The sequence below is a fragment of the Prunus avium genome, chromosome 1, assembly GCF_965620075.1.
Source record: "Prunus avium chromosome 1, drPruAviu1.hap1.1, whole genome shotgun sequence".
In the NCBI taxonomy this organism is placed as follows: domain Eukaryota; kingdom Viridiplantae; phylum Streptophyta; class Magnoliopsida; order Rosales; family Rosaceae; genus Prunus; species Prunus avium.
In genome coordinates, this window is record NC_142284.1 from 1,030,901 (window position 1) to 1,057,831 (window position 26,931).

General features: G+C 37.6%; 4 protein-coding genes and 1 long non-coding RNA gene across 7 annotated transcripts; 4 read left to right on the forward strand and 1 right to left on the reverse strand.

Annotated features, from left to right (window-relative positions):
• Positions 1 to 3,229: 3,229 nt before the first annotated feature.
• LOC110755051 (amine oxidase [copper-containing] alpha 2, peroxisomal-like) lies at positions 3,230 to 7,132 on the forward strand. The gene is made up of 5 exons (XM_021956205.2): positions 3,230 to 4,045; positions 5,301 to 5,685; positions 5,889 to 6,002; positions 6,156 to 6,694; positions 6,792 to 7,132. The coding sequence occupies exons 1-5, from the start codon at positions 3,270 to 3,272 to the stop codon at positions 6,985 to 6,987; spliced, it is 2,010 nt and encodes a 669-aa protein (XP_021811897.2). The 5' UTR covers positions 3,230 to 3,269; the 3' UTR covers positions 6,988 to 7,132.
• Positions 7,133 to 8,357: 1,225 nt separating this feature from the next.
• LOC110755050 (amine oxidase [copper-containing] alpha 2, peroxisomal-like) lies at positions 8,358 to 17,459 on the forward strand. The gene is made up of 5 exons (XM_088246620.1): positions 8,358 to 9,252; positions 10,114 to 10,498; positions 15,881 to 15,994; positions 16,335 to 16,873; positions 17,143 to 17,459. Exons 1-5 carry the CDS (start codon positions 8,462 to 8,464, stop codon positions 17,351 to 17,353), a joined length of 2,040 nt encoding a protein of 679 aa, XP_088102746.1. The 5' UTR covers positions 8,358 to 8,461; the 3' UTR covers positions 17,354 to 17,459.
• LOC110757280 (uncharacterized) lies at positions 10,521 to 12,705 on the forward strand. Its single transcript, XR_002526777.2, has 4 exons — positions 10,521 to 10,755; positions 11,262 to 11,308; positions 11,407 to 11,451; positions 12,488 to 12,705. It is a non-coding gene; the product is annotated as an uncharacterized LOC110757280 (long non-coding RNA).
• A 195-nt stretch (positions 17,460 to 17,654) lies between the features above and the next one.
• AO1 (amine oxidase 1) lies at positions 17,655 to 22,345 on the reverse strand. Of its 3 annotated transcripts, none has more exons than XM_088246622.1 (6): positions 22,075 to 22,345; positions 21,783 to 22,008; positions 19,536 to 20,994; positions 19,312 to 19,425; positions 18,449 to 18,993; positions 17,655 to 17,994 (listed from the first exon to the last, which is right to left on the reverse strand). In XM_088246622.1, exons 3-6 carry the CDS (start codon positions 20,664 to 20,666, stop codon positions 17,841 to 17,843), a joined length of 1,944 nt encoding a protein of 647 aa, XP_088102748.1. In that variant the 5' UTR covers positions 20,667 to 20,994; positions 21,783 to 22,008; positions 22,075 to 22,345; the 3' UTR covers positions 17,655 to 17,840. The 3 variants fall into 3 exon arrangements, with proteins under 3 accessions (XP_088102748.1, XP_088102747.1, XP_088102749.1); XM_088246621.1 differs by having other exon boundaries at positions 19,536 to 21,003; XM_088246623.1 differs by having other exon boundaries at positions 19,536 to 20,734; positions 20,842 to 22,008.
• A 931-nt stretch (positions 22,346 to 23,276) lies between these two features.
• HSP70T-2 (heat-shock protein 70T-2) lies at positions 23,277 to 26,714 on the forward strand. The gene is made up of 2 exons (XM_021956197.2): positions 23,277 to 23,436; positions 24,782 to 26,714. The coding sequence occupies exon 2, from the start codon at positions 24,784 to 24,786 to the stop codon at positions 26,491 to 26,493; it is 1,710 nt and encodes a 569-aa protein (XP_021811889.1). The 5' UTR covers positions 23,277 to 23,436; positions 24,782 to 24,783; the 3' UTR covers positions 26,494 to 26,714.
• The last annotated feature ends 217 nt before the right edge of the window (positions 26,715 to 26,931 follow it).

The window sequence follows — 26,931 nt, forward strand, 5'->3', positions numbered from 1 at the left end:
GTAGGATTAAAGGTTTTCACCTGCAGATAAGTGCTACCACTAACACTTGAAGCATGGATAACAAAAGGACAGCCCTCTTCACAAACTACTCTTATTTTGTTACTGTCATTACTCATAAATATCAACTCCCTTCAACAATTAATGGAGTATATCCTCACAGCTTTTCTAAATATCTCGGCAGTTGCAAACTTTAAACCTGTTTTGAAACTTGGGTTTGCCATATCAATTTCAGGTCTGAAATCTTCACCTTTTGGCATTCTATTCTTCTTCCTTCTTAGTTCACCTACTGCTTCATCTTCACTTGAAGAGCTATTTGGGCAAGTAAGTGTAGGTGACTCTTCTCCATTGTCTGACTCATCATTTTCCTTTGCATTAGGATCATTGTCAGTACAACTATGATCCACATAACCTTCGAACCACTTATCATCCTTCTTCAATAAGTCAATCTCTTCATCACTCTGTGCATAGTCACTGTCTACAAAGTCTGGATCACTGCTATCATCATCCTTAGAACAACAATATTCTGGATCACTGCTATCATTCCCCACTTGGCTTGAAGTCAGACTCACTACTTTCAAGTACAAAACTATCACCCTGCTATTGCTTTTAGGTACCATGCTCATACAAGCTAAAAGCGTACTATCTGATATTATTTGAATAAGTCTTCTAGCTCCAAACTCTTCACCAAAAAAACTCACATCATACCCATCGCCATATCCCAAATCTTTAGCCATTCCAAATAGCTTTAACATGGACATATAGTCAACCTCACAATAATCAAACCAACTGACTTCACCACCCAAATAAGACCATTCACTGTCCCTTCTATTTTTAACTAGTTTACCTCCATGGAAAAACTTAAATGTAACAACCTCATCAGCATCTTTATCTGTGTAAGAGGAAGAGTCACTTAACAAGTCGATAAAGGTAACAAAGACAAAACAACTATAATATTTGGCAGATTTTAGTTCAGTCTGAATACCAAGGTGTTTGCAAGGTGCAATCTAAATAAGCCATAGCACAGAGTAAAAAAGTACAGCATAAAACAAAAATTATATTTGGCAGATTTTAGTTCAGTCTGAATACCAAGGTGCTTTGTAAGGTATTTGTAAGGTTCAGTCTAAATAAGCCATAGCATAGAGTAAAAAAGTATACCAAAAAACAAAACAAAATCCAGCAACACACAAAGACCAGACAAGGAACACACAAGGGACCACACAATGCCACACCAGACCAGCACAGAGTCAAAAAGTATACAACAAAACAAAAAAAACTCCAACAATAGTCCAATGCACATGCCAAAATCAAGAAAATCGATTGAGAATGGGTCCACTTACATATGGGTTGACAACCTCCAGATTATCTAAGCACCACCATCTTCGCACTTTCTAGCCTTAAAGTCTAACGCCAAAGAGTGATTTCTTCTCCAGATTCTCCAAAATTCGAACCCCACCTCAGATTTTGCAAAAGCCCTAGTTTTACAGAGACAACAACTGAACCTCTAAAATCGTGCGACCCAGTTCCCCCTTTTCTCCCAAATCGTGCGACCCGTGATTTCTTCTCCAAATTCTCCCAAATTTCGAACCCCACCACAGATTTTGATAAGCCCTAGCCTCCTTCTCACCCAAATACCATATTTCCTCTCTTCATCTGAAAGTGAAAAAGCCCTTATTCGCAAAGGTTAAAGATTAAAACGAAGTGGAGCCCAAAGCTTGTAACGGAACGTCAATAATCCTGACGGAAAGGGTAACGTGAGACCATTTTTAAAAGGTTGGGGGGTACTTTGAGACGTTTTAAAACCCGGGTGGTAATATGAGACAAGTTGCAAAGCACAGGGGGCATGTAGCTAAATAAGCCTATATATAATATGTTCATGATATATTTTTTGGTAAAAATGTAATATGCTAACATGAGTTTGAAAAAAATATTCAAAGTTAAATTGGCCAAGCACAAGCCCGATTCAAGCACGGTATGAGAACAACCTGCTTAAGTGTGAACTTGAATTTTAGATCCGGCCACGATCGATGATTTTGATAAATGTGATGAGAAAAAATGACCTAGTCTAAGCCCCAAAAGACTTTGGAAAATGCTAACGCAAGAGCATGCAACTATCGAGAAATTATAGAATGGTACAGTATCACCATGTCAGCGGGTGATACTTCCACTCATATATTGACATGTGTCTTTTTAACCCTCCACTAATTAAATTATTTTCCAGCTAGACATTAGGTTTCAATTTTACCCTTTTGAATAAAATTAAAACAAAAAAAGAAAGAAGACCTTGGCTGCAGTCCTATACCCCATTGCTGCCGCCCCCTCCCCTTCTTTTCCTCCATCTCTCTCTCTCTCTCTCTCTCTCTCTCTCTAAATCACTTTATTTAATAGTTGGCGTTTATTGGATCATCTCTTGTCAAGGCCATGCGGGATTGAGAGCAAAGTTGGATAAAGAGAACTTGGATCTGGAGTTTTTGAGGGAGATGAAGACAACCTAGATGAGGAGATTGAAGGATTGGGGAAAGGAATAAAAATAGGGAGGGAGGGCGCTGCAGAGGGGGACTGTGAACTGGACGGAGTTGGGAGGGGCGACGCGGCTGAGGGGGCTGCGAACTGGACAGAGGTGGGAGGCTCTGTGACACAGTTTTTTTTCTCTTTTAATTTTTATGAAGGGTAAAATTGGAACCCAATGTCTAGCTGAAAAAAAAGTATAAATTTTCTTTTAAAAAATACACGTGGCAAATTCTAAATGGAAGTATCACCCGCTGACGTGGCGATACCGTACCATTCTATAATTTCTCGCAACTATCGAAGACTAACCAAATAAATCGCATGCCATTGATACTTCCTCCCTGTCCCAGTAAAGCCCTGATTAATTAGTGTTGACCCAAACCCAAAGAATATTCTACATAGACTTTTTTGGGGGTTTAAAAATATTCTCGCTATTAGTTGGAATCCCTTGAGAGTATATATATGTATGGGCTGTCAACTATTTTGTCAGGAATCGTTATTTTTTAATATACATCTGACAAATGCTCAACCAAGGACTTCCAAACAAGTCTAGTTTAACTAAACTTGTTGTCTATTGCTCATTTCTGAAAAAAATTTATGACGTAATTAATTAATTGTCAATGAAAATATTATTTTTCAGAGAGTAACATGAGAGTTTAGATTAGTCGTTCTAATTAATTAGCAAGTGAGAAGCAACAACGTGCTATTTAAGGAAGGGTTAATACTTTTATCACGCCACATGCACAAAGAAGCCAAAAAAAGCCATGGCGGCTTCAACGTTGAAACTAGTGTTCTTCTTGCTCTTTTCCTTCTTCACCTTCTCACCAACAACCTCAAGCCACCACCCACTGGACCCTCTAACCCCATCTGAGTTCAAACTGGTTCGAACCCTAGTCAAGAAATCATACCCTAGCCCCAAACACAACCTAACCTTTCAATACATAAGCTTGGACGAGCCAGACAAACCAGCCCTCCATTCATGGCTCTCGAAACCCAAATCAAAACCCCCACCTCGCCGAGCCTTTGTCATCACACGGCTCAACAGACAATCCCATGAGCTCGTAGTGGATTTATCAAATCGCTACATAGTTTCTGATAAAGTTTACAATGGAAATGATGGCTACCCTTTGCTCACCTTGGACGAACAAACGGTCGCAAGTGAACTGCCGTTTTCCTATAAACCATTTATTGACTCGGTCAAGAAGAGGAGGCTTAACTTGTCCGAGGTTGTTTGTACCACGTTTTCAGTTGGGTGGTTTGGAGAGGAGCACAGTGAAAGAGTGATAAAGATTTTGTGTTTTTATATTGAGGGATCGGCTAATTTGTACATGAGGCCCTTGGAGGGAGTATCTTTGCTCGTTGATCTTGATGAGTTGAAGATAGTTGAGTATTATGACCGGGCTAGGCTACCGGTGCCAAAAGCTGAGGGGACGGAGTACAGGCTGTCGAAGCAGAAGCCGCCGTTCGGTCCAAGGCTGAATAGATTCGCCATAGACCAACCGGATGGACCTGGGTTCAAGATCAATGGGCACAAAATAAGGTTAGTATCAGAAATGCGATCATGAGTTATGGTATAAATGGTTTGATTCGCTTAGAAAGCCCAAATTATTGTATGATCTTACTCACCAAATCATACTCATAAAGAGAAAAAAAAAAGTAACAGTTTTTTATTAGTATATTTGTCAATGAAACTAGGGTTAATCGTTTTATTAGTCCCTAAATTTAGACCTGATTTGCATTTGAATCCCTCAATTTCCAAAATCGTTCCCGTGGTCCTTTAACTTCACTTTCGTTAGGACAAATGGTCATGCTGTCAATTTTGTTAATTTTTTATGTTAAATGCAGGAGCAAAATGGTATTTTTGTATTAAAACAAAAAAAATGAATAAAAAATCATATATTTAAAATAACAATAAAAGAAAATCAAATAAAAAACCAACAAAAATAAATAAAGTTTTGGGGGAGTAGAAATTAGGACAGAGGGGGAGAGAGAGAGTTTAATTTTAATTTTTTATTCATATTTTAATCAATTTAATACAAAAATACAATTTTATCTCTGCATTTAACAGAAAAGACAAAATTGACAGCAAGACCATTTGTTCTACCGAAACTGAAGTGGAAGGACCATGAGAATGATTTTGAAAATTGAAAAACTTAAATGCAAATCGAGTCTAAATTTAGAAACTAATAAAACAATTAACCCATGAAAGTAACGTTAAATATTCCACACGTATATAGTTAGGTATGTGGAAATTGTCATCAAACATTGAAAAATCAATGTAATCGATCACTAATGACAAAATGCCGGCTTGTGTTCCACATATTCGTCAACAGCGTATCTTTTTCTCAATGGACTTAAAGATATTCAAGCACGTGTACATCTATGCAAACTTGTGGATTCTTCTCAACCTCATGGCCTCATTTTAGTCCTATCTTTGACTTACTTTTGGCGCATAAGTATGGGAAGTAGTAAACTTCATTTTTTTAACAGCTTAACTTAACTTTGTGAAAGAGTTTTAACTTAACAACACTCCCAAAGTGCTGGTTTAAGGCCTAATTTATGATAAGGGATTTGTAGTTTAAGTAGTTAAGAGTAATTAACTTCGTATGTTTGAATCTCCCAACTTCAATATCGCTTGTATGAAAAGAAAAATAATAATAATCCGAAAGTTTTACAATCACTTATTTTGGGAGTGTCCGAAGAAAGTATCAAAATTTTACTTTATTTTATTTTACACAAGTGTTAAATGTTAATAGAATCACTCTAACTCATTCTTGCTTTTAAAATGCAACCAGTTGGGCCAATTGGGAGTTCCATGTAGGATTTGATGTTCGAGCTGGTCCAATAATTTCCTTGGCATCAATATATGATCTAGAAAAGGGTACATATCGGCAAGTATTGTACAGAGGGTTCGTATCGGAGCTGTTCGTGCCATACATGGACCCAACTGAAGAATGGTACTACAAGACCTTCTTTGATGCTGGCGAGTTTGGGTTCGGTCAATCGGCTGTGCCATTGGAGCCACTGGCTGATTGCCCTGCCAATGCTGCATTCATAGACGCATACTTTGCTGGGGAGGATGGCACCCCTGTCAAAATATCCAATGCTATTTGCATATTTGAGCAACATTCTGGGAGTGTCTTGTGGCGTCACACTGAAATAGCAATTCCAGGAGAAGTGGTAAGCTTACTAGAATTCATTTTTAATTTCAATTACGACAATTCCCTTCATGTATTTTATGTGAGTAATTAGCTGATCACGTGATATTAGATCAATTGTTAATACATCAATTGTGACATCATGTGATTAGAAAATGTGATAATTTCTAGCATTACTATATGTGATTATGAATGAGAGTTATATATATGGTGATGGTAATGTAGATAACGGAGGTTAGGCCGGAGGTGAGCTTGATAGTCAGGATGGTCACAACCATTGGCAACTACGATTACATACTTGATTGGGAATTTAAGCCAAGCGGCTCCATCAAAATAGGGGTATGATATGATTTCTTGTAATATATTTATTGATCACATTGTAAATCACTTTCATATTTTATATGGAACTCACTAATGGTTTCATAGCGAGTGAGATGAGAAAATTACAATGATGATCCTAAGGTATATAGGCTATTTTCCTTTTGAAAACAGGTAGGCTTAACAGGAATACTAGAAGTGAAGGCTGCAGATTACACCCACACGAGTCAAATAAAGGAGGAGGCATATGGAACATTGCTAGCAAAAAACACAATTGGGGTGTACCACGACCATTTCTTGACCTACTATCTTGATCTTGACGTGGATGGCGAAGCCAACTCCTTTGTCAAAAACAATTTGGTGACAAAAAGAGTGACAGACAAGAGCTCACTTAGGAAGAGTTATTGGACAGTCGAGAGTGAGACAGCTAAAACTGAATCAGATGCCAAAATTCAGTTGGGTTTGAAGCCATCGGAGCTAGTTGTGGTGAACCCTAACAAGAAGACCAAACCTGGAAACAACATAGGCTACCGTCTGATTCCAGGGTCAATTTCAAACCCACTTTTATCCTCTGATGATTTCCCACAAATCCGAGGTGCCTTCACTAATTACAATGTATGGGTCACGCCTTATAACAAGTCTGAAAAATGGGCAGGAGGACAATATATTGATCGGAGCCATGGAGATGATACATTGGCTACTTGGACCCTCAGGTATATATTAACATTTGGTGTGAGTTTGACAATTTCAATAATACTATTTGTACAACAACTTCACCCCTAAATTTATGTCAAAATTAATGCACTGCAGGAACCGAGGGATCGAAAATAAGGACATAGTGCTGTGGTACACCATGGGCTTTCATCATGTTCCTTGCCAAGAAGATTTCCCAATCATGCCAACATTAAGTGGTGGGTTTGAGCTTCGGCCCACTAATTTCTTTGAGAGCAATCCAGTTCTTAAAACAAAACCTCCTAATCATGTGAACAGCACTTCAAAACCCTAATTAGCATTACCTCCTAATTATGCCTAGCTTTCTTTTCTTCTTTTTTCTCCTATAATTAAGATTTTGTATTATGTCATCACCACCCAATAAAGATGTGTTAATTTTGTATAATAAAACATGCAAATCAAATGGTTTTTCCTTTTCATCTCTCTCTCTCTCTCTCTCTCTCTCTCTCTCTCTCTCTCTCTCTAGAATGCAGCTTAGCTAATATAGAAATGGTTCAGTTCAGGCCACCAGTCTATAAAATGGCATCTAGAAAATCTAGATGGATTATGTACACTAGAAAATCTAGATGGATATGATCTGTTGGCAATCCAACAGGCAACACATGTGGTGCATTGATGTACCATATAGCATCCTTGCTACCCTAAATAGCAATGCTAATTTTCCCATCTTGTTTGATTGAGCCTTGGCTTTTGGTGCGAATTTGTTGTTGCTAAAATCTGTCATAGATACTTTTTTCAGCTTTGGTTGTGGCCTTAGTTGCTTTGAATTGACCGGTCCTTTGGAGCCCAATGCCCTAGTCCCCATCCGAGGTTGGATTGGAGCTAAGCTAGCACGGCTTTTCTCATTGCCCCCACACTACTCTTGGCCTTGAGGTCCATCCCTTCAAGCCTATAATTGGTTGGTAGATCTGGCTCTCTGGGTTTACTGACTAGCCAGGTCCCTCCCTTCAAGCCTAGAAAGAATTGGTTGGTGGATCTGGCTCTCTGGGTTTACCGACTCGCTAGGTCTTATATATATGGATAAGAATTCATGTCTTCTTCTTCTTCTTCTTACGTGTAAATAACTCTTTAAAATTTTCATTGTCTTTATCATCTTGATATTATCGATATTATAACGATATTATAGAGATATTTTGGCCAAATATTGCTAAAATGTGAGAGAAATTATTGACGTCGATATTTTCCGATATTATCGATATTTATACGATATGTGTATGGATACGTTCCAAAATATCATTGCCTCGAAAAAATGATACTACCCTCGATATTATTGATATTTTAGACTATGATCATGATCTATTATCTATATTATTATCTACAAAACCTTGCCTACTAATAACCCTTATACTTATATATGTGAGAATGTGAAGGTGAAAATGTGGATTGAAAAGTTAGAAAAACTAACAAGGGTTTATAAGGAGTTGGGCTATTCTCCACATTATTACTAATTAGTTTTGGGGTAGAACCTCAACTGCCTTCAATATATATAGAAAGGATGTGATACGCCTGTTACTTCTAAATTCAGATATATTGTTAAAATTTAACGATCTCCATCGTTTGCACATGTCGCATGTGATAGTACGGTAATTTTCCATTTAGCCGTTTACCATGCATTTAGCATAATTACACCATACTAAGCTAGCTGGTCCTTGAAAGTTCTCCCAGAAATTGGCAGTTATTTGCTATACTAGCTAGTTGAAACTCTTATTTAAGAGGAACCTTGATGCCTGCATTTCTCTCACAATGCCATGGCATCCAGAGTAGTGACACCCGCTCTCTTGTTATTACTCTTCTCCATCTTCATCACCTTCTCACCAGCCTTATGCCTAAAACAGCATCCCCTAGACCCTCTAACACCGTCCGAGTTCATCCATATCAAAGCCATAATCCACAAAGCATTCCCTGCCCAAAACCTAACCTTCCAATACGTAGGCCTAGATGAGCCAGAAAAGTACACCGTCCTCTCATGGCAATCAAAATCCACCACCAACACCAAATCTCCACCACCTCCTCGCGGAGCCTTGGTCGTTACACGGCTTAATAAGCAAACCCACGAGATTATCGTGGATTTATCGACCCGTTCCATAGTCTCTAGTAAAGTTCACAACGGAGCAAATGGCTTACCTGTGTTAACCTTGGACGAACAAACATATGCAAATGAGTTGCCATTTAAACATGAACCATTTATCAAGTCCATTAGAAAGAGAGGGCTTGATATATCCCAAGTTGTGTGCAGCGGTTTTTCAGTTGGTTGGTTTGGAGAGGCAAAGAGTAGAAGAACATTAAAGATTAATTGTTTCTACACAAATGAGACAGTGAACTTGTATGTGAGGCCAGTGGAGGGAATAGCATTTGTGGTTGATCTAGATGAGATGGAGATAATTAAATATACTGATAGATTTATAGTTCCTGTGCCAAAAGGAGAGGGAACTGAGTACCAAGCTTCGAAGCAGAAGCCGCCTTTCGGGCCATGGCTACGTGGCGCACCGGTGGTGCAGTCGCAGGAAGAAGGGTTCAGCCTCGAGGGGCACACTATCAGGTTTAGTACTCAACTTAATATTACATCTTAATTATTGATTATTGAAGTTGACTTGAGCAGGGATGATTCTAATGATATAAGTAAGCTCAAACATTTGCCACAATTAATATCACATTACTGGGCCATGATCATCTGACATGATATGTAATAACTGGATGTGGATGTGGTCAACTAATGTCTCTAAAGATATGCGTGTGATCACATGTTTTTTCAGATTGATATTGTTGGATTTCATTTTATACACATGTTTTTGTGAGAATATAAAGGTAAAAAGTCTCACATGGAAATGTTTGAAAATCTTGCAAGAGCTTATAAGGAGTTGGGCTACTCCCCTCATTGCCAATTGATTTTGAGGTGGAACCTCAACTTCCTTTAATTTTAACGAAATAGTAAGGTTTACATGAATGTCATTTTAAACCCCATTTTTTTAAAAATATATATATATTTACGAAGCTACTTTTATAATATTGGAATAATTCATTCACAACAAAGTCATGCCACCAGAATGAGTTAGTCACAACTAAATATTGAGTTCACCATAGATATTTATTATGTTCGTATTCATGTGAGTCGAACATAAGGCATCCTCTAATTAAGTGGAGACAATTGTCACTTGTCCAACATAATTATATTTATATTTGTTGTTCATATCGTTAGCTGTTTTTATTTTTTACAATTGTAAAATATGTATGGCGATGCTTGAACGGTAAAAATGCTTATTTTAGCTCTATATGGATTTTCATTTATGGTCCAACAACAATTATATTCATTCATCGATCACTTAATTATAGTCCAACAACAATAATAAATATAGGTACTATATATATATATTCCTATTTAAATTTATTTTGTTGTGATCAGATGGGCTAACTGGGTCTTCCATCTCGGATTTGATGTTCGAACTGGTACAATCATATCTCTAGCATCAATTTATGATCTTGAAAAGCACAAATATAGAAGGGTCTTGTATAGAGGCTTTGTATCAGAGCTGTTTGTCCCATACATGAACCCAACCGAGGACTGGTACTTCAAAACCTTCTTCGACTGTGGAGAATTTGGGTTTGGTCAATCCACAGTGTCACTAGAGCCATTGACTGACTGCCCAGTCAATGCCAAATTCATGGATGCCTACTATGCTGGCCAAGATGGCACACCTGTCAAGATATCAAATGCTTTCTGTATTTTTGAACGACATGCAGGCAACATTTTGTGGCGTCACACAGAAGTGACCATCCCAAATAAAGTGGTAATTCAAGTTTGGAAAATTCTACGGTGGGCGTGGCGCATGGATGCGCCCACTGTTATAAGCCATTGGATGAATAGTTGGTGATGTGGAGTTATCCACACCGTTGAGTTAATTACCGGATAAATCGGTTGTTGTAGGTAAAAAGAATAAAAAAAGCAGAAACTCTCCTTTTCAAGTCGAGTTAGGGTAAGGTTTCTCTTCTCTCTCTTTCCTCTCCTCCTCCTGTGACGACGAGACAGCGACTCCTCTCCTCTCAGGTATCTCTCTCTTTCTTCTCCATAATTGTCTCTCTCATCTCTATATCTCATGGTCTCTCAATTTCCTTCCCAGGCTTCGTTTCTAAACCAAACCCATACCAAAAATCTCAGCCCCAATCTAAACCCCCATTTTGCTCAATCCCTGCCGTCTATCTCTCTCTCTCTCTCTCTCTCAATCGTTTCAGCCTTCACTCTCCGTCTCACTCGATTCTCTTTCTCTATAGCTCTGGCGTGCTCTCTCTCTCTCTCTCTCTCTCTCTCTCTTAGATATGAGCACCAAACATGGGTGGGCACAAATCTGTGCGTGATGGGAATCCTTTGAAATAGAAAGTTTGGGGTTTCAATTTTGTTAAATTGAAACCATCTTAGCCAGAAAGTTTAGTGATGGGCATTCTTATGGGCATCACTCTCCCTATGCCAAAAGATAATTTTAATTATTCAAGGTTTGAGTTTTCTAATTTATATTGTAAGTTTTAGGTTTTAATTTTGGGCTATGGTCTGTGCAGGTTTTGATCTTTTTAATTTGTATTTGGACCATTAATTTGGAGACAAGGTGATGATTTCATATTAGTGTTGAACTAGATGCAGATTTAGTAATGTCAGCTTCTCTTGCTCTGCTAACTCTCTCTGATTCAAAACTTCACTTCACAGGCGCTCCTCTATCTCAGCTAGCTCCCTTTCTCATATCAATATCAAGTACGAATGTGGTTGCTTCCTCCAATTCCTCTGTATTTCAACTTGAATTTATAGAATTAGGTTTTGTTTGCTGTAAATTTGGGGCTTTTGTTCTCATTGAGCTGTAGGAGGTTTGTGGGGTAAATTGAAATGCTTGATAGAGGATTTTAAGGGGATGCATGATGTTGCAGATATTATTTTGCCTTGTGTTATAAAATATCTCAGCTGCTTGGTCTTTTAACATTCTCCTTGGCTCAGAATCATTTTTGGGCGTACTTGTGATCATGAAATGAAATCTTGGTTGATGGGGGTCAGATTATTTTTTTCCTTAGGAAGGATGGGGTAAATTAGTTCCTCTGTTTTTCATTGGTGATGTTACTTCTTGTAATAAACTACCAATTAGCTTATTTCAACAATGTTAGAAGTGGTTTGGTTGCTGTTGATGTAATTTTTTTGTAATAAATTCTGATGAAATAGGCAATACATTCATTATAATTGCTTTCTTTTGAGATGATTGGTTTTCTATGGTGTGGCCCTTTTTCGGGTCTGCAATATATAAATTTATGATAATCTGGTTGCATTCTCTCTCTCTCTCTCTCTCTCTCTCTCTCTCTCTCTCTCTCTCTCTCTCTCTCTGTTTTGGTATGTTTTTAGCGTGAAATTACATCTTTTTCTCTTTTGAATATAAATTTGGTCTGTTTTTAGTTGGTCAAGTATTTATAAGCTCGAAACCAGTTAAAGTTCGAATTGTGAATGATGAGATTTCCATTTAATTTGAGGGATAAGTGATTCATGACCCTGCAATTATAGTTTTAGGAGCTAAATGCAAGGATATATAATTTTTATTGCTCAAAATTTAGGATTTTTTCTATTAAATTAGGCTTGTCGAATTAGGGTTTCTAAATTGAATTGGGGGTTGAGGTAGATGATTTTTTCTGTTAAATTAAGGCCATCAAGGTGGTTGAGAGTTAGTTTTCAATTTTGATTTTAATTTCAAGGAGCTGTTTGATCGTTCTGCATATTATAAAGTTCTGATGGCGATCTGTTTTTTTTTTAGCGAAATTGATGAGAATTCTGGCCGAATAACCGAAGAGATAGAGAAGTGCAAAGAGCAGAGTCTTGAGAAGAAGAGAGGCTTAGAGGAAGCCAAAGAACAAGTTGAGAAAGCTGCTTATGTAGTTTTAGAGATGCTCAACAACAGAGGATAGATTGTAGAGTGAATGTATTGAACAATACTTTCAATTACATGAATGAAGTTTATGTTGGCTTTGATGAGGATATAGTACCATTGAGAATAAGCTTTTAAAGTAAATTTGACTGTTATATCATAGTTTATGTGCCAATTGAAACAATCATCCCATTAGCATTGTGAATGGGCATTGTACCATAAAGTTGTATTTTCAGATTAGTGTATGTATATTGCCATGTTATTGATAGTCTTTTCAATTTTGAGAAAGTATATACAATATGTGATTTGTCAATGTAATTGACAAACAGCCAGTTCCATTTGCATTCCAGTCATGCAATTGACAAACAAAGTAGTACTATTTGCATTCAAGTCGAGCAATTGCCATTATCTGTGCACAATTAATTGAAAATGTAAATATAATATGTGATTTGTCAATGTAATTGACAAACAGGTAGTGTAATTTGCATTCCAGTAGTGCAATTGACAATCAAAGTAGTCCTATTTGCATTTCAGTCTTGCAATAATTGTTATCTTTGCACAATTATGAAACATAGAATCTCTCACTAATGATAAATCCTTCATAATTAATTGTATGTTCAAAAGGTTGTAATCTATGTGCAAAAAAACTTAGTAGAATTCATAAAAACATTGCTTAATAGTGAGTGACCGGTTAAATGGGTTGCTCCAAGTTAAAAAAAGGAAAAAAAAAGAAGAGAAATCTGAAAAGAAAGAAGGCTTTCCTGCGACTTCTATCTCTTCCTCTTCTTGGCACTTCTATCTTTTTTTCTTCGCACGACTCGTGTCTCTTCTTCTCTCTCTTCTTTAGTTGGGCTTGTTAAAATGAAGGTTTGATTATTCAAGAATAGAAGAAAGGAAGGGAAGAGAGAGAGAGAACAAAGAGAGCAATAGAAGAAAGAAATCAAAGCTTCTGTATATTTCTCAATCATCTGAGCAGTACAATTGTAAGCTTATATATTCTTAGCTTAGCTTTTGCTTACTGTAATTTGTTTGATGCTATAGACTTATTATATAATGATGTCAAATATGATCGTGTATTGTTCTATCTCAATGGGTTCAATTAGTTAATTCCAAAGGAAGTGACCATAAGATGGAAAGGGCACTGATAGATTGCCTCACCTAAGATGAAAAGGTAATAATGTAATTGACAAACAGTTAGATCGAAAATGCAAAGGAATAATGCAATTGACAAACAGTTAGTTGGAAATTGCAAACGAATAATGCAATTGACAAAAAATTCGTTGTAAATTGTTCCATAGAATTGTAAAACCCATCCGTAATCTTGTAATATTGTAATTTACAAGGATAAAGACATCTAGTACAATATTAAGGTAACTAGGGACATTAGGACAATAAATTGAGTCCTTATACGTGTAAACACAAACGTTTACTATATTAAGGTCTTGTTTTACTCGGTTTTGGACAATTATGTTCCATATGATTGTAAAATGCGTCCTTAATCTTGTAATATCGTAATTTGCAAAGATAAAGACATGTAGTACAATATTAGGGTAAATGGGAACATTCAGAAGGTAAATTGGGTCCTTAGTATTGTAAACATGGATGTTTACAATATTAAGGTCTCGTATTACTCTATTTAGGATAGTTATGTTCCAGGAGATTGTAAAACCCATCCTTATTATGGTAATTTCGTAATTTACAAAGAGATAGACATGTATTACAATATTAAGGTAACTAGGGACATTGAGAAAGTAAATTGGGTCCTTATACGTGTAAACACAAACGTTTACTATATTAAGGTCTTGTTTTACTCCGTTTTGGACAGGTATGTTCCATATGATTGTAAAATGCATCATTAATCTTGTAATATCATACTTTATAAATATAAAGACATGTAGTACAACATTAGGGTCAAGGGGAACATTCGGAAGGTAAATTGGGTCCTTAGTATTGTAAACATGAATGTTTACAATATTAAGGTCTCGTATTACTCTATTTAGGATAGTTATGTTCCAGGAGATTGTAAAACCCATCCTTATTATGGTAATTTCGTAATTTACAAAGAGATGGACATGTATTACAATATTAAGGTAACTAGGGACATTGAGAAAGTAAATTGGGTCCTTATACGTGTAAACACAAACGTTTACTATATTAAGGTCTTGTTTTACTCGGTTTTGGACAGTTATGTTCCATGTGATTGTAAAATGCATCCTTAATATTGTAATATCGAAATTTACAAAAATAAAGACATGTAGTACAATATTAGGGTAAATGGGAACATTCGGATGGTAAATTGGGTCCTTATACTTGTAAACTCGGATGTTTACAATACTAAGGTCTTGTATTACTCTTTTATGGATAGTTATGTTCCAGAACATTGTAAAACTCATCCTTAATCTTGTAATATCGTAATTTACAAAGAGAAGGACGTTTAGTACAATATTAAGGTAACTATGGACATTAGGAAAGTAAATTGAGTCCTTATATGTGTAAACACAAACTTTTACTATATTAAGGTCTTGTTTTACTCGGTTTTGGACAGTTATGTTCCATTTGATTGTAAAATGCATCATTAATCTTGTAATATAGTAATTTACAAAGATAAAGACATGTAGTACAATATTAGGGTAAATGGGAACATTCGGATGGTAAATTGGGTCCTTATACTTGTAAACTCGGATGTTTACAATACTAAGGTCTTGTATTACTCTTTTATGGATAGTTATATTCCAGAACATTGTAAAACCCATCCTTAATCTTGTAACATCGTAATTTACAAAGATAAAGACATGTAGTACAATATTAGGGTAAATAGGAACATTCTGATGGTAAATTGGGTCCTTATACTTGTAAACTCGGATGTTTACAATACTATGAATTAGGTGAACCCTAATGTTGTAATCATAGTTCAAAAACTTGTAAACAGCTGCCCAAATCTTGTAACTTATAAGTTTTAGGATCCTCTTACAATGTTATGGTACTCTCATATCTAAACTACTGTAAATCACTATCCAATCATATGCCAATTGCCAAACAGGAAGGGCATAATTGCATTACCCTTATGCAATTACATTTTCAAAAAGTGGAAACTTGATAACTTGTATAACCGGTAACCAATTTTTTAAAAAATCTAGGAGCATCATAAAGGACAAATGGTGCATGGGTGCACCTGGTGCACTGTAGAAGGTGCCTTCAAGTTTTCTTATATATTATTATTTTTGCTTTTGGTTGATTGGTTTTTATGTTGTTGATATGATTGGGAATTCAATTGAATTGCAGATCACCGAAGTCAGGCCAGAAGTGACGCTAGTGGTGAGGATGGTTGCAGTTGTGGGCAACTATGACTACATAATTGATTGGGTATTCAAGCCAAGTGGCTCAATCAAGCTGGAGGTATGAGGTGGTTTTAACTAATTAAATTAACGTCTAGGATCACTAAACCCAAAATGTTGAGTACTAATATCGAAATCCTAAACCAAAAATGATGAATATAAGACTTAATACATGTTATAATTTATCGACATATCACGTGGTGTTATCACCATAAATAATAATTTTTTAATCGTCAACTAAACATAACGATGAAGTAGTAAATGAATCTCTCTTGCCACATAACGATGAGTTACCAAATATGGTCTGCAAATAAATATAGGGTAAAATATTATCAATCAAATAAATATACGAGTTAGCAAGTGGATTATGCTTAATATGTAAACTTTAACATCTTCAACAGGTTGGGCTAACAGGTGTGCTAGAAACTGAAGGGGTTAAGTACACCAAGACAGACGAAATAGAGGAGGAAGTTTATGGTACACTAGTTGCAGATAATACCATTGCTGTAAACCATGACCACTTCTTGACTTATCATCTTGACCTTGATGTGGATGGTGAAGCCAACTCCTTTGTCAAGAACAAAATGGTGACCAAACGAGTGAAAGACCCCAAAATTCCGAGGAAGAGCTATTGGACTGTTGAAAGTGAGACGGCTAAAACTGAATTGGATGCAAAACTTCATTTGGGTTTGAAGCCATCTGACTTGGTTGTGGTAAATCCTAATAAAAGAACAAAACCTGGAAACCCAATTGGTTACCGTTTGATTCCGGGGTCAGTTGCAGGACCCCTTTTGTTGGAGGACGATTACCCACAAATTCGTGGGGCTTTCACCAAGTACAATTTGTGGGTTACACCATATAATAAATCTGAAAAATGGGCAGGAGGACAATATGTGGATCAAAGCAGAGGAGATGATACTCTAGCAACTTGGAGCCTCAGGTATGGTATTATATGTTTTGCTTGCTTAGCTGACTATATTATGTGACAGTCATTGTATTTATTAGTATCGGGACATACAAAATATTAATGTGGCGAGTGAATCATGCATGATTAATAATTTGGTCGAACTTGTATATGCTTAAAAAAAATGTAATCATCCTAGCGTTACTCTGTCGAGTTTTGATACGAGTATGAAAAGTGATTGCGATAATTTGTTAATTTTGTTTATTGTATTTATCACTTTGCACGTACCTTATTAATGCGCGCAGGAATAGGGAGATTGAGAACAAAGACATAGTGTTGTGGTACACCATTGGGTTTCACCATGCTCCATGCCAAGAAGACTTTCCAATGATGCCAACATTGAGTGGTGGGTTTGAGCTCCGACCAACCAATTTCTTTGAGAGCAGTCCAGTGCTTAAAGTTAGAACAGTATCTCCTAAGCATGTACCTTTGCCTAATTGCACCACCAAAAACTAGTTAGGTTTTTTGTTTGTGATGAGTATTAATAAGCCTAAAGGGCTCCTCCATAAGTGAGATTTCTCCCATTCTGTTGTCTAATTCATTGGGCAATTTTGTCACTTAATTTGGGTGTTTTCCATTGCAAACAAAATAATCTATACACATGTGCTACACGTAATCGGCTTATAAGAAGTTGAGTCACTCGCTTCATCGTCAACTGGTTTTGGAGTGGAAACCTCAACTTCCTTCACAAAGTACATTCAAAAGAGAAAATTTGACAGCAGCCATTGTTGTCACTAAAGAAGATAAATCAACAAGATCAACAACCAGACAAACTTATTATATATACAGTGAACAGAGGCAATCCAATCATCTGTACACCACCCTTAATTAATTAAATTAACAATAAGTAATCACACTTTGGAAGATAACTGTTAAAAGTAATTGTTGTCATAAGAGTTTTCCTTGTAAGAGAATTTAACACGTGTTATGGAGAGCATCTTTGTTAGAGTAATGGGTTGCTCTCAAAAAAATTTGCAGGGCGGAGCTCGAACCCACCATGAAGTGTGGGCATAGCTGGGAAATCTTCTTGATATGGAATGTGATGAAATCCCACTGTGTACCATACTACTATATCCTTGTTTTCAATTGCTCTGTTCCTGCATGCCATGGAAAAAGCGTTCCCTCTTAAGTCAACTTTCATGCAAAATTAAACTATACAACAACACGGCAACTGATCTCGGCAACTGATCAGTTAAATTCTCGGCAACTGATTTCTTATCAGTTGACATAATAACCTGCTTATCTCGGCAACTGATATGTTAAATCCTTGTTTGAATGTGTAGTTCAAATTAACAATCTTACAACATAATAGGATACTTCGTACGAGAACATTATACTAAATTTATAGATCCCATTTCTATTTGGTGAGTCCTATTAAAACTTTAATATCCAATTTCCCATGAAACTTCAGTTTCTTTACTTGCATTTCAAGAAACCCCAACCATTTTCAATGAAATGTTCAGCTATTTACAGATAACAGAATTAAGATATATAGACAACGTTGGTTACCTCTTGCTCATTATCTAAAAGAGAAAAAAAGCAGAAAGTTACCTCTTGCTCCAAACAGCTAAGCCATCATCTCCATGGCTCCTATCAGCATAGAACCCTCCAGCCCACCTCTCTGACTTATTATAGGCAGTCACCCAAACTTGATACTTAGTATAAGCAGCTCTAATCTGCGGGTAATCATCATCAGCCAGTAGAGAAGTGACCGGCTGTCCAGTTATCAGCCGGTAGCCCACCACATTCCCAAGCCTAGTCATCCTACTTGGGTTCACAATTAACAGCTCAGCTGGCTCCAAGCCGAGCCTAATCCTAGCCTCGGCTTCAGTCTTGGCGGTTTCCTTAACCACCCTCCAGTAACTCTTTCTAGGTGATGTGGCGTTAACGGGGTTTGTTCTTGCCGTTTGCAACTTGGCCGTGACAAAGGAGTTGTCGTTACCGTCAACGTCAAGGTCTAAGAAGTAGGTGAGGAAGTGGTCGTGGTTAACGGCGACGGTGTTTTCTGACACTAAAGTTCCGTAAACGCTTTCCGTTATCTGGTCGTTATTTGTGTATGACGTGGCCTTCACCTCCAACACACCTGTTAATCCCACCTGGCAATCATAATTGGTTTCCTTCTCAAATGAAGTAGGGGAACACTCTCTACACTCTCTATTAGCAATTATAGTGATTGAGCTCTGGTTGATTCACATTAGATATTAGTGATTGTTTGACATGATATCGAAACTCTAATTTGCTGAGATTCTAACTCGAAACCAAAAAGTTTTTTGGAGAGTACACATAAACACTTCCCATTAGATAAGTGGTTGTGACTGAAGTGTCAAACTAACAAAAAATGAACTTAATTATCTCAAACTTCCAACCATAAACAAAAAGAATCAAGAAAGAGAGAGAGAAAAAAAAAAACTCACCCCAACTTTAATGGTACCACTTTGCTCAAATTCCCAATCAAGAACATAATCATAGTTACCAACAGTAGCCACCATTCTAACCACCAAAGTCTTCTCCTGCTGCCCACTTCTTATCTACAAAACCAGCCACTTCATATTAACACTGCAGGTTTTTTTGTTGTTGCTAGCACACAGATTAATTAGCATTAAAAAATCAAAATCTTAAACCTTAAACACTTCCTTACCAATTTTCCAGGAACGTTAATCTCAGTATGTCTCATTGCAACATTACCTGAGAACCTTTCAAAAATGCAAATGGCCCTTTGCACCTTTTGTGGCTTGCCATCAGCCCCAGCCATATACCCATCTACATATTTTGCATTTTCTGGGCAATCAATCAGCGGCTGCAGACTATCAGCTGATCTCCCAAACCCAAATTCACCCAAGTCCATGAAAGTCCTAAAATACCATTCACTTGTAGGATCCATATATGGCACAAATGTCTCTGACACGTGTCCTCTGTATAGCACACTCCTATACTTCTTCTTTCTGCTGTCAAATACAGAAGCTGTTGAGATCACAACTCCTGCTCTAGCATTGAACCCAACATGAAAAACCCAATTTGCCCATTTGACCTTGTGGCCTGAAATGGTGAACCCACTATTGGTTTTGTTGCAAGAAGCAGAATTGGAGTTGCCTTTTGGTGTTTGAAAATCAGTGCCCTCAGCTTTAGGCAAAGGGGCTCTTAGCCTATCAGTGTACATTGTAATCTGCATCAAATCAATGTCCACTATCATGGTAATTCCCTCAATAGGTCTTGTGAAAACATTGACACTTCCTCCTCTGTAAAAGCATTGAACTTTTACAGCTCTCTTTGTTGTATGCTCCCCATACCAACCAATTGAAAAGGGTAAGCAGGAAACTTCAGATAGATTCAATCCCCTTGTTGAAATTGACCTCTTGAATTTGGGGTGACTGAGAGGCAGTTTACTTGCTTGGAAGAGCTCAGTAAAGCTGAGAGGGGGGTAACCATGACCTGTGTAGACATAATCTGATATGACCGAACCCGTAGCCAGGTCCACAATGAGCTCGTGGGTCTGACCACCAGCTCGAGCCACCACCTTAGCCTGCCGGCGCGGGGTAGACCTCTCTTTTTCACTTGAAGATAGCCAATTGAGAACATCAGATTTCTCTGGCTCTTCAGTGTCAATAAAATGAAAGGTGAGGTTTGGAAGAGATCCAAGGTGAGACTTCTGAACTGTGAGCCTTATTTTGTTGATCTCAGTTGGGTTGAGAGTGTCTAGAGGGTGGGATGTGCTAGCTGTGAAGCAGCATTGTAGGATCAAACTAACGACTATAAATAGAGCAGCAGTCATGGATTTTTGCTTTGCAAATTCCTAAAGGAATCAATTTGGGTAGAGGTGGTTCTAGGTAGCTAACTGTTCTGTTTGGCATTATACAACAGAAAACAAGCAAAAATTTATAGAATCTCTGGTCGAAATTTGCATAATAATAAAGAGGGGCTGCCCTGACTTTAATGGGACAACTCACATTGTCTTGGACTTTAATTTTGCAGGCTCGCTCTTGCTTTGAGTCTTTGCCTTGCACTGAGAGCAAGCATATTTAATTGGCTTTGCTTTGCTTTTGAGTCTTTGATAATGAAGTGAAGGGCACGATCATCATTTTACACACCTGTGTTTGCAACTGCTTGCTCTTAAACAAGCCACATGTTACAAGATTCAATAATAATTATATGTCAAGGACTAATAAAAGATTGAACCATAAATTCTATCAACTGTTTACTTCAATACTTCAAACCATATTAAATACATTCATAAATATCTTTTCACTATTCAGAATACTATAGTAGTATAGTCACGTGGTACATTTTGTACACATATGATAATATAAGTGGATATTTATTGATACTATTCTCTAAAAGGGAGAAAAATAAACCATGTCGTTCATCCATATTATAACATGTGTATAAGATATACCACATGACCATACCACCGTAGTATTCTATAATTTCTCCAATGCATTGATATAGACATTTAAATATGACTTCAAGGAGAGTTATTTAAGAGGATTGCCGGCCAAAAGAACCAGCAAGCAGTATGTCATGTGGGCCTGTGGTTGTTTTTAATTCCTGCCAACAAATATGCAGCAGGTGGAGCCTATAACGCCCAATGAGCTATACTTTGAGAATTCTTACAGCACAGCCCAAACTATACATGGATGCCTTCAATTCAATGGCCTAATTAAAAATTTCTCAGCCTCTCCCAATGTTTTTTTGGGGGTATTTTTCTTGCATTGAGAGCAAAAAAGATTGATTGAGTTTTACTCAATAAGCTGGTGCATGATCATCAGCATGACATGTAGTCACTTACTCATTGGATTAAATTTATGACTTTTCTTCAAAGTAGTACCTAAGCTCCCCTTCATGCAGAAATTAGGAAATAGGGAGGTTAAAAAGAGTGAAAGTGAAATACTTGGATGTTTCATTTTCCTTCAAGCAGAATTTCTCCCTGGGACAATGTTGAAGGTGGATGCGCAATTTGACCTCTTCGCATATTGGGGCCGGACAGGATTGCTTTCAAAGAAATTGGTTGGCCGGAGCTCAAACTGGTTGCTAATTGTTGGCAATATGGGAAAATCTTCTTGGGAAGGCACATGGTGTACCACAACACAATGTCCTTGTTTTCTATGTCCCTATTCCTGCATCAATCACATTACTTAGAAACCATGGTCTAGCTTTGGATGCAAAGGCTAATTAGTTAGTACCTGCTGCTCCATGTAGCCAAGGACTCATCCTCTCTTCTTTGATCAGCATTTAGTCCTCTGCCCAATTCTCAAATTCTCAGTTTAAATTCAGAACGACACCAAAATGTGGTTGCTCTTCGTTGGTAGAGATGATGAAGAGTGAAATGGGGAAGAGAAGAAAGGAGAGGAATTTGGAGGAGGAGGAGCTTATAGTCAAGGCGGCTATGGCTATGACTTTGGGAAAGGGACCAATGGGTTCATTTACTTTTCAATTGTTTCCTTTGGGATACTTGGTTCAGAAATACCCCAACGGTGTACATCTTCCTTATATTATTTTCTGAATTTAGGCATCGAAGAGCTATTGGTCAACATCACACCAGTGTTCATTCAATTATTGTTGTTGTTCTGAAAGAATCTAGAAAAAACATATTAAAGTAGAGCGACGATCTTCCATAAATCCACCCAGGAGGAAAATTGCTACCACAGTGGCAACACCACACTAACATTTTCTGAGGTTTTGAAATGATATTCTTGATTAGGATTAGTTAGTTGGGGCAAAAAGTCGGCTCCTTTTACGTTAAAATTCAAACTTTCTATTTGATGAACTACGGGTTTTATCTAAAAACAAATAAAACAAAACAAAAGAATGATGAGATATCAAATTTGTCATAATTTATAACCAATAAGGTATAATCTAATGGAAAAAAACTTTGACTTTCAGACTAGTTGTTTTAGGTGCGAACTCTCATAACACTATTAAGTGATAGTGTATATGTGAAAACACCTCTCTTGTGTAATTTATACTAAAAAATGACGAAGATAAAAAAATAAAATAAAAAAATAAAAAATTGAGGGATGCTTGGGCTTGGTCTCAAAAGCCGAGCCCAAGATCGATAGGCATTCCAGTCCATGTGTTGTGGCGGTAGTTACAGTCTGGATCCTTCTAGCGAGCACCGAAAGCAAATCCTAGAACCTACACTGCTGTGGGCTTTGATCACACGTGGCACAAATCAAATGCCTTATAAAATCAAATGATATATCGATCAATAATCACTAGAGCATAAAACGGACAATTAATTGAAAAGAAAAAAAAAAAGAAATTTGTAAATGGCGGCTTCAGAGCTTAAGGTGCGAGTGCTCGCATTCTAAAGTTTCCAGTAAATAAATTTTTTTTAAAAAAAAGAAAAAAGAAAAAAGGGTGATTGCTTGCCACCTTTCACTCTAGGAAGCTCTAGAAGTTGGGCACCGTTGTAATAAGAAGATGCTCAACTCTCTCTCGTTCTTTCTAGACCGAAGCGGTCCTTCGTATTCTTTTTGTGTTGTATCTTTTCTCCCCTGTTTGTGCTCTAAGCTCTCATTGTTGCTCTGCTCTCTCACTCAACTGTAAGTTCCTCTTCATTTCCTTTACATAACGTTTTGCTTTTAGTTTATGTATTTGTTTATTTTTCCCTTAGTGGTGTATGTTATGCTAGCTGCTTATGCATAGAGTAGAGCTTCAAAAATCTCTGTGTCTCGGCAAAATTATGAATGCTTGCACTGCTTTATTGCTTCAGTCATTACTATTTTCTGAGTTATTTTTTATTGGTACCCAAGAGCTAGTTCTTGCTTTCTGGAAATGCAAAGGGGTCGTGTCTCTGTTTTGGAGCGTTATCTTTTGTTCTGAGTTTGAGCTTTCTTGTCATGCTCTTCTTCACACATTTCTTTGCATTTTTCAAAGTTTTCAATTTTCTGACATAATTGTATTCTGGGATTTGATAATTGATTGTGAAGCTCTGTCTTGATATTAAATTTTCAATTTCAAGTCAAATATGTGGGGTTCTGGTCTCTATATTTCTACCAACAAATATGCAATGGGCCAATGGCTAAAATACCCGATAGCTGTTTGTGTGAAGGCGTGAATGAACTATATTTTGCCAATTCTTTCTGTATGGTTTGAGGGTTTAGTGGGTTTTAAGGGAGTGGATTGAACATGGCCTTGGTTTTTTTTAGAACAAGTACCAATAAGGAATTATCTTAACAAATCCTCATATTGCAAAAGAGAATCATTTTCGTTGTGTCAGCTTGTAAGTAAACAATATCTAGAATACTAATCTAGGAAGACAGAGGGTGGTATCATACATGAGACCTTGGGATTCATAGGCGTTGCTTGGGATAACTAGTTCTTGGGCTGATTTGCCAGCACAATCTGGGGAAAGTGGAACTTGTATTGAATTTTTGAAATGGTACGTACCAAACAAAATTTGTGTAACTCTGAAGGATTATTAAGTTTCAGCCCCACTACATATTTTGGAACAAAAAAATGCTACTTTGAGTCCCATTTGCTGTTTTTCTGTTTCACTGTAGTCCCTGTATACTATCTGTTGTATGGTGCTTCTGATGACGAGTACAAGAAATTCAGTATTTGTTTTTTTGCATACCACTTGGGCTGGGTCATGGTCCATGTTGTAATCGGGGAGATATTTTTGTACGTTCTAGTTACCTTCCTCTACTGCATGTATGTGGGTTCCGTTGTTATGTGGTTGATCCCAAAAAGGATGTTGTGATAGGGAGGTCATATAACCAACACATACAAATGTTTCTCCTCTTTTAGGCAGACTTTTAAAATGAATGTTGTAACACTTTTGCCTACTCTTTCCTTTTTTTTTTCTCTCTCAGTCTCCTCTTCTGCTCTCTTCTATTCTAATGATTTTGAGCACATCCTCATCCTTTTGCATCTTTTGTAATGCAGGAATGGCTGAGCCAGCGTACACCGTAGCATCTGATAGTGAAACTACTGGAGAGGAAAAATCGTCATCCACTTTTTCTGAAACTGCAATTGGAATTGACATTGGGACTTCACAGTGCAGTGTTGCGGTCTGGAATGGCTCCCAGGTTGAGCTCCTTAAGAATACTAGAAACCAGAAGATGATGCGTTCATATGTCACATTCAAGGATGAGAACCCTTCAGGGGGAGTAAGCAGTCAACTCTCGAATGAACAGGACATGTTATCCGGAGCTGCAATCTTCAACATGAAACGCTTAATTGGCAGAGTTGATACTGATCCAGTTGTCCACTCAAGCAAAAGCCTCCCGTTTTTAGTACAAACATTGGGCATTGGGGTGCGCCCATTAATTGCAGCCTTGGTCAACAATGTGTGGAGGTCCACCACTCCTGAAGAAGTAGTGGCAATAGTTTTGGTGGAACTCAAGGCAATGGCAGAAATCCAGTTGAAACGGCCCATAAAAAATGTTGTTCTGACCATTCCAGCTTCATTCAGCCGATTCCAGCTGACTCGTATTGAAAGAGCTTGTGCCATGGCTGGTCTTCATGTACTCAGACTGATGCCTGAACCAACTGCTGTTGCGTTGTTATATGCCCAACAGAATACATCTCAGAACACAAATACTGGATCGGAGAAGATTGCTCTAATCTTCAATATGGGTGCTGGATACTGTGATGTAGCTGTAACTGCTACGGCTGGAGGAGTTTCTCAAATAAAAGCCTTAGCAGGATCTGCCATTGGAGGGGAAGACTTGCTTCAGAATATGATGCGTCATCTGTTGCCAGATTCCGAGAGTCTTTTAACTAGTCATGGACTTGATGATATAAAATCGGTGGGCTTACTTCGAGTTGCAGCCCAAGACACAATCCACAGTCTCTCCTCCCAAACTACTGTTCAAGTTGATGTTGACTTGGGAAATGGAACAAAAATATGTAAGGTTGTGGATCGCGGGGAATTTGAGGAAATCAACCAAGATGTGTTTGATAAGTGTGCGAGCCTCATAATCCAGTGCTTGCATGATGCAAAGGTTGATACTGAGGATGTGAGCGATGTAATAGTTGTTGGTGGATGTTCGTATATTCCAAAGATAAAAAGCCTTGTCAAGAGCACATGCAAAAAGCAGGAGCTTTACAAAGGAATGAACCCATTGGAAGCTGCTGTCTCTGGAGCAGCACTAGAAGGAGCGGTGGCATCAGGTCTTAGTGATCCCTTTGGAAATTTGGACTTGCTAACCATTCAAGTCACTCCTTTGGCCATTGGTATTCGAGCTGATGGAAACAACTTTGTGCCCATCATACCTAGAAGCACCACAATGCCAGCACAAAAAGATCTGATTTTCACAACCGCCCATGATAATCAAGCTGAAGCACTGATAATTGTGTATGAAGGAGAGGGGAAGAAGGTGGAAGAAAATCATTTGCTGGGCTATTTCAAGATCACGGGAATTCCGCTGGCCCCCAAAGGAGTTCCAGAAATAAGAGTAATACTGGACATTGATGCTTCAAGTGTGCTTCGAGTTTTGGCTGGGGTCTTAATGCCAGGATCTCATCAACCAGTAAATCCAGTCATGGGAGTGAGGATGCCGACAGTTGATGATGGTCACGGCTGGTGTGCTGAAGCCCTAAACAGAGCTTATGGTTCTACTCTAGACTTGGTAACAGTGCATAAGAAGATATAGTCACCACATAACAGGTATGCACGGAATCAAATTATAGTACCAACTGTTGAAATGTAAGGATAAGACTCTGTTTGCATACCTTATAGCTTGTGGATTGGGTGTAATAAGCTGGTTCTGTTTCAATGGTGTATTGCATGTTAGCTGTGTTTGAGTCTTGCTGCTTCTGTGTCTCTAATTGTCTAATTAATCTGCCTTGAATAAAAATTGGTCGATCTTCTACATGTTGCTTGTCCCATTTGAAAGGCAAGTTTATAGCTCAAAAAATTTCAAAAGAAAATTCGATTTAGAAGTTGCAGCGTACTGTATGCTGAAAATATAACTTGTAATTGTCCTGAGAACGAATATGATGACTGAATTAGTATTGAACAAAAAGAATATTCTGAAAAAGAAAAGAAAAAAACACACATATATAGTAGAACTCTCAGATTCTTGCGTGAT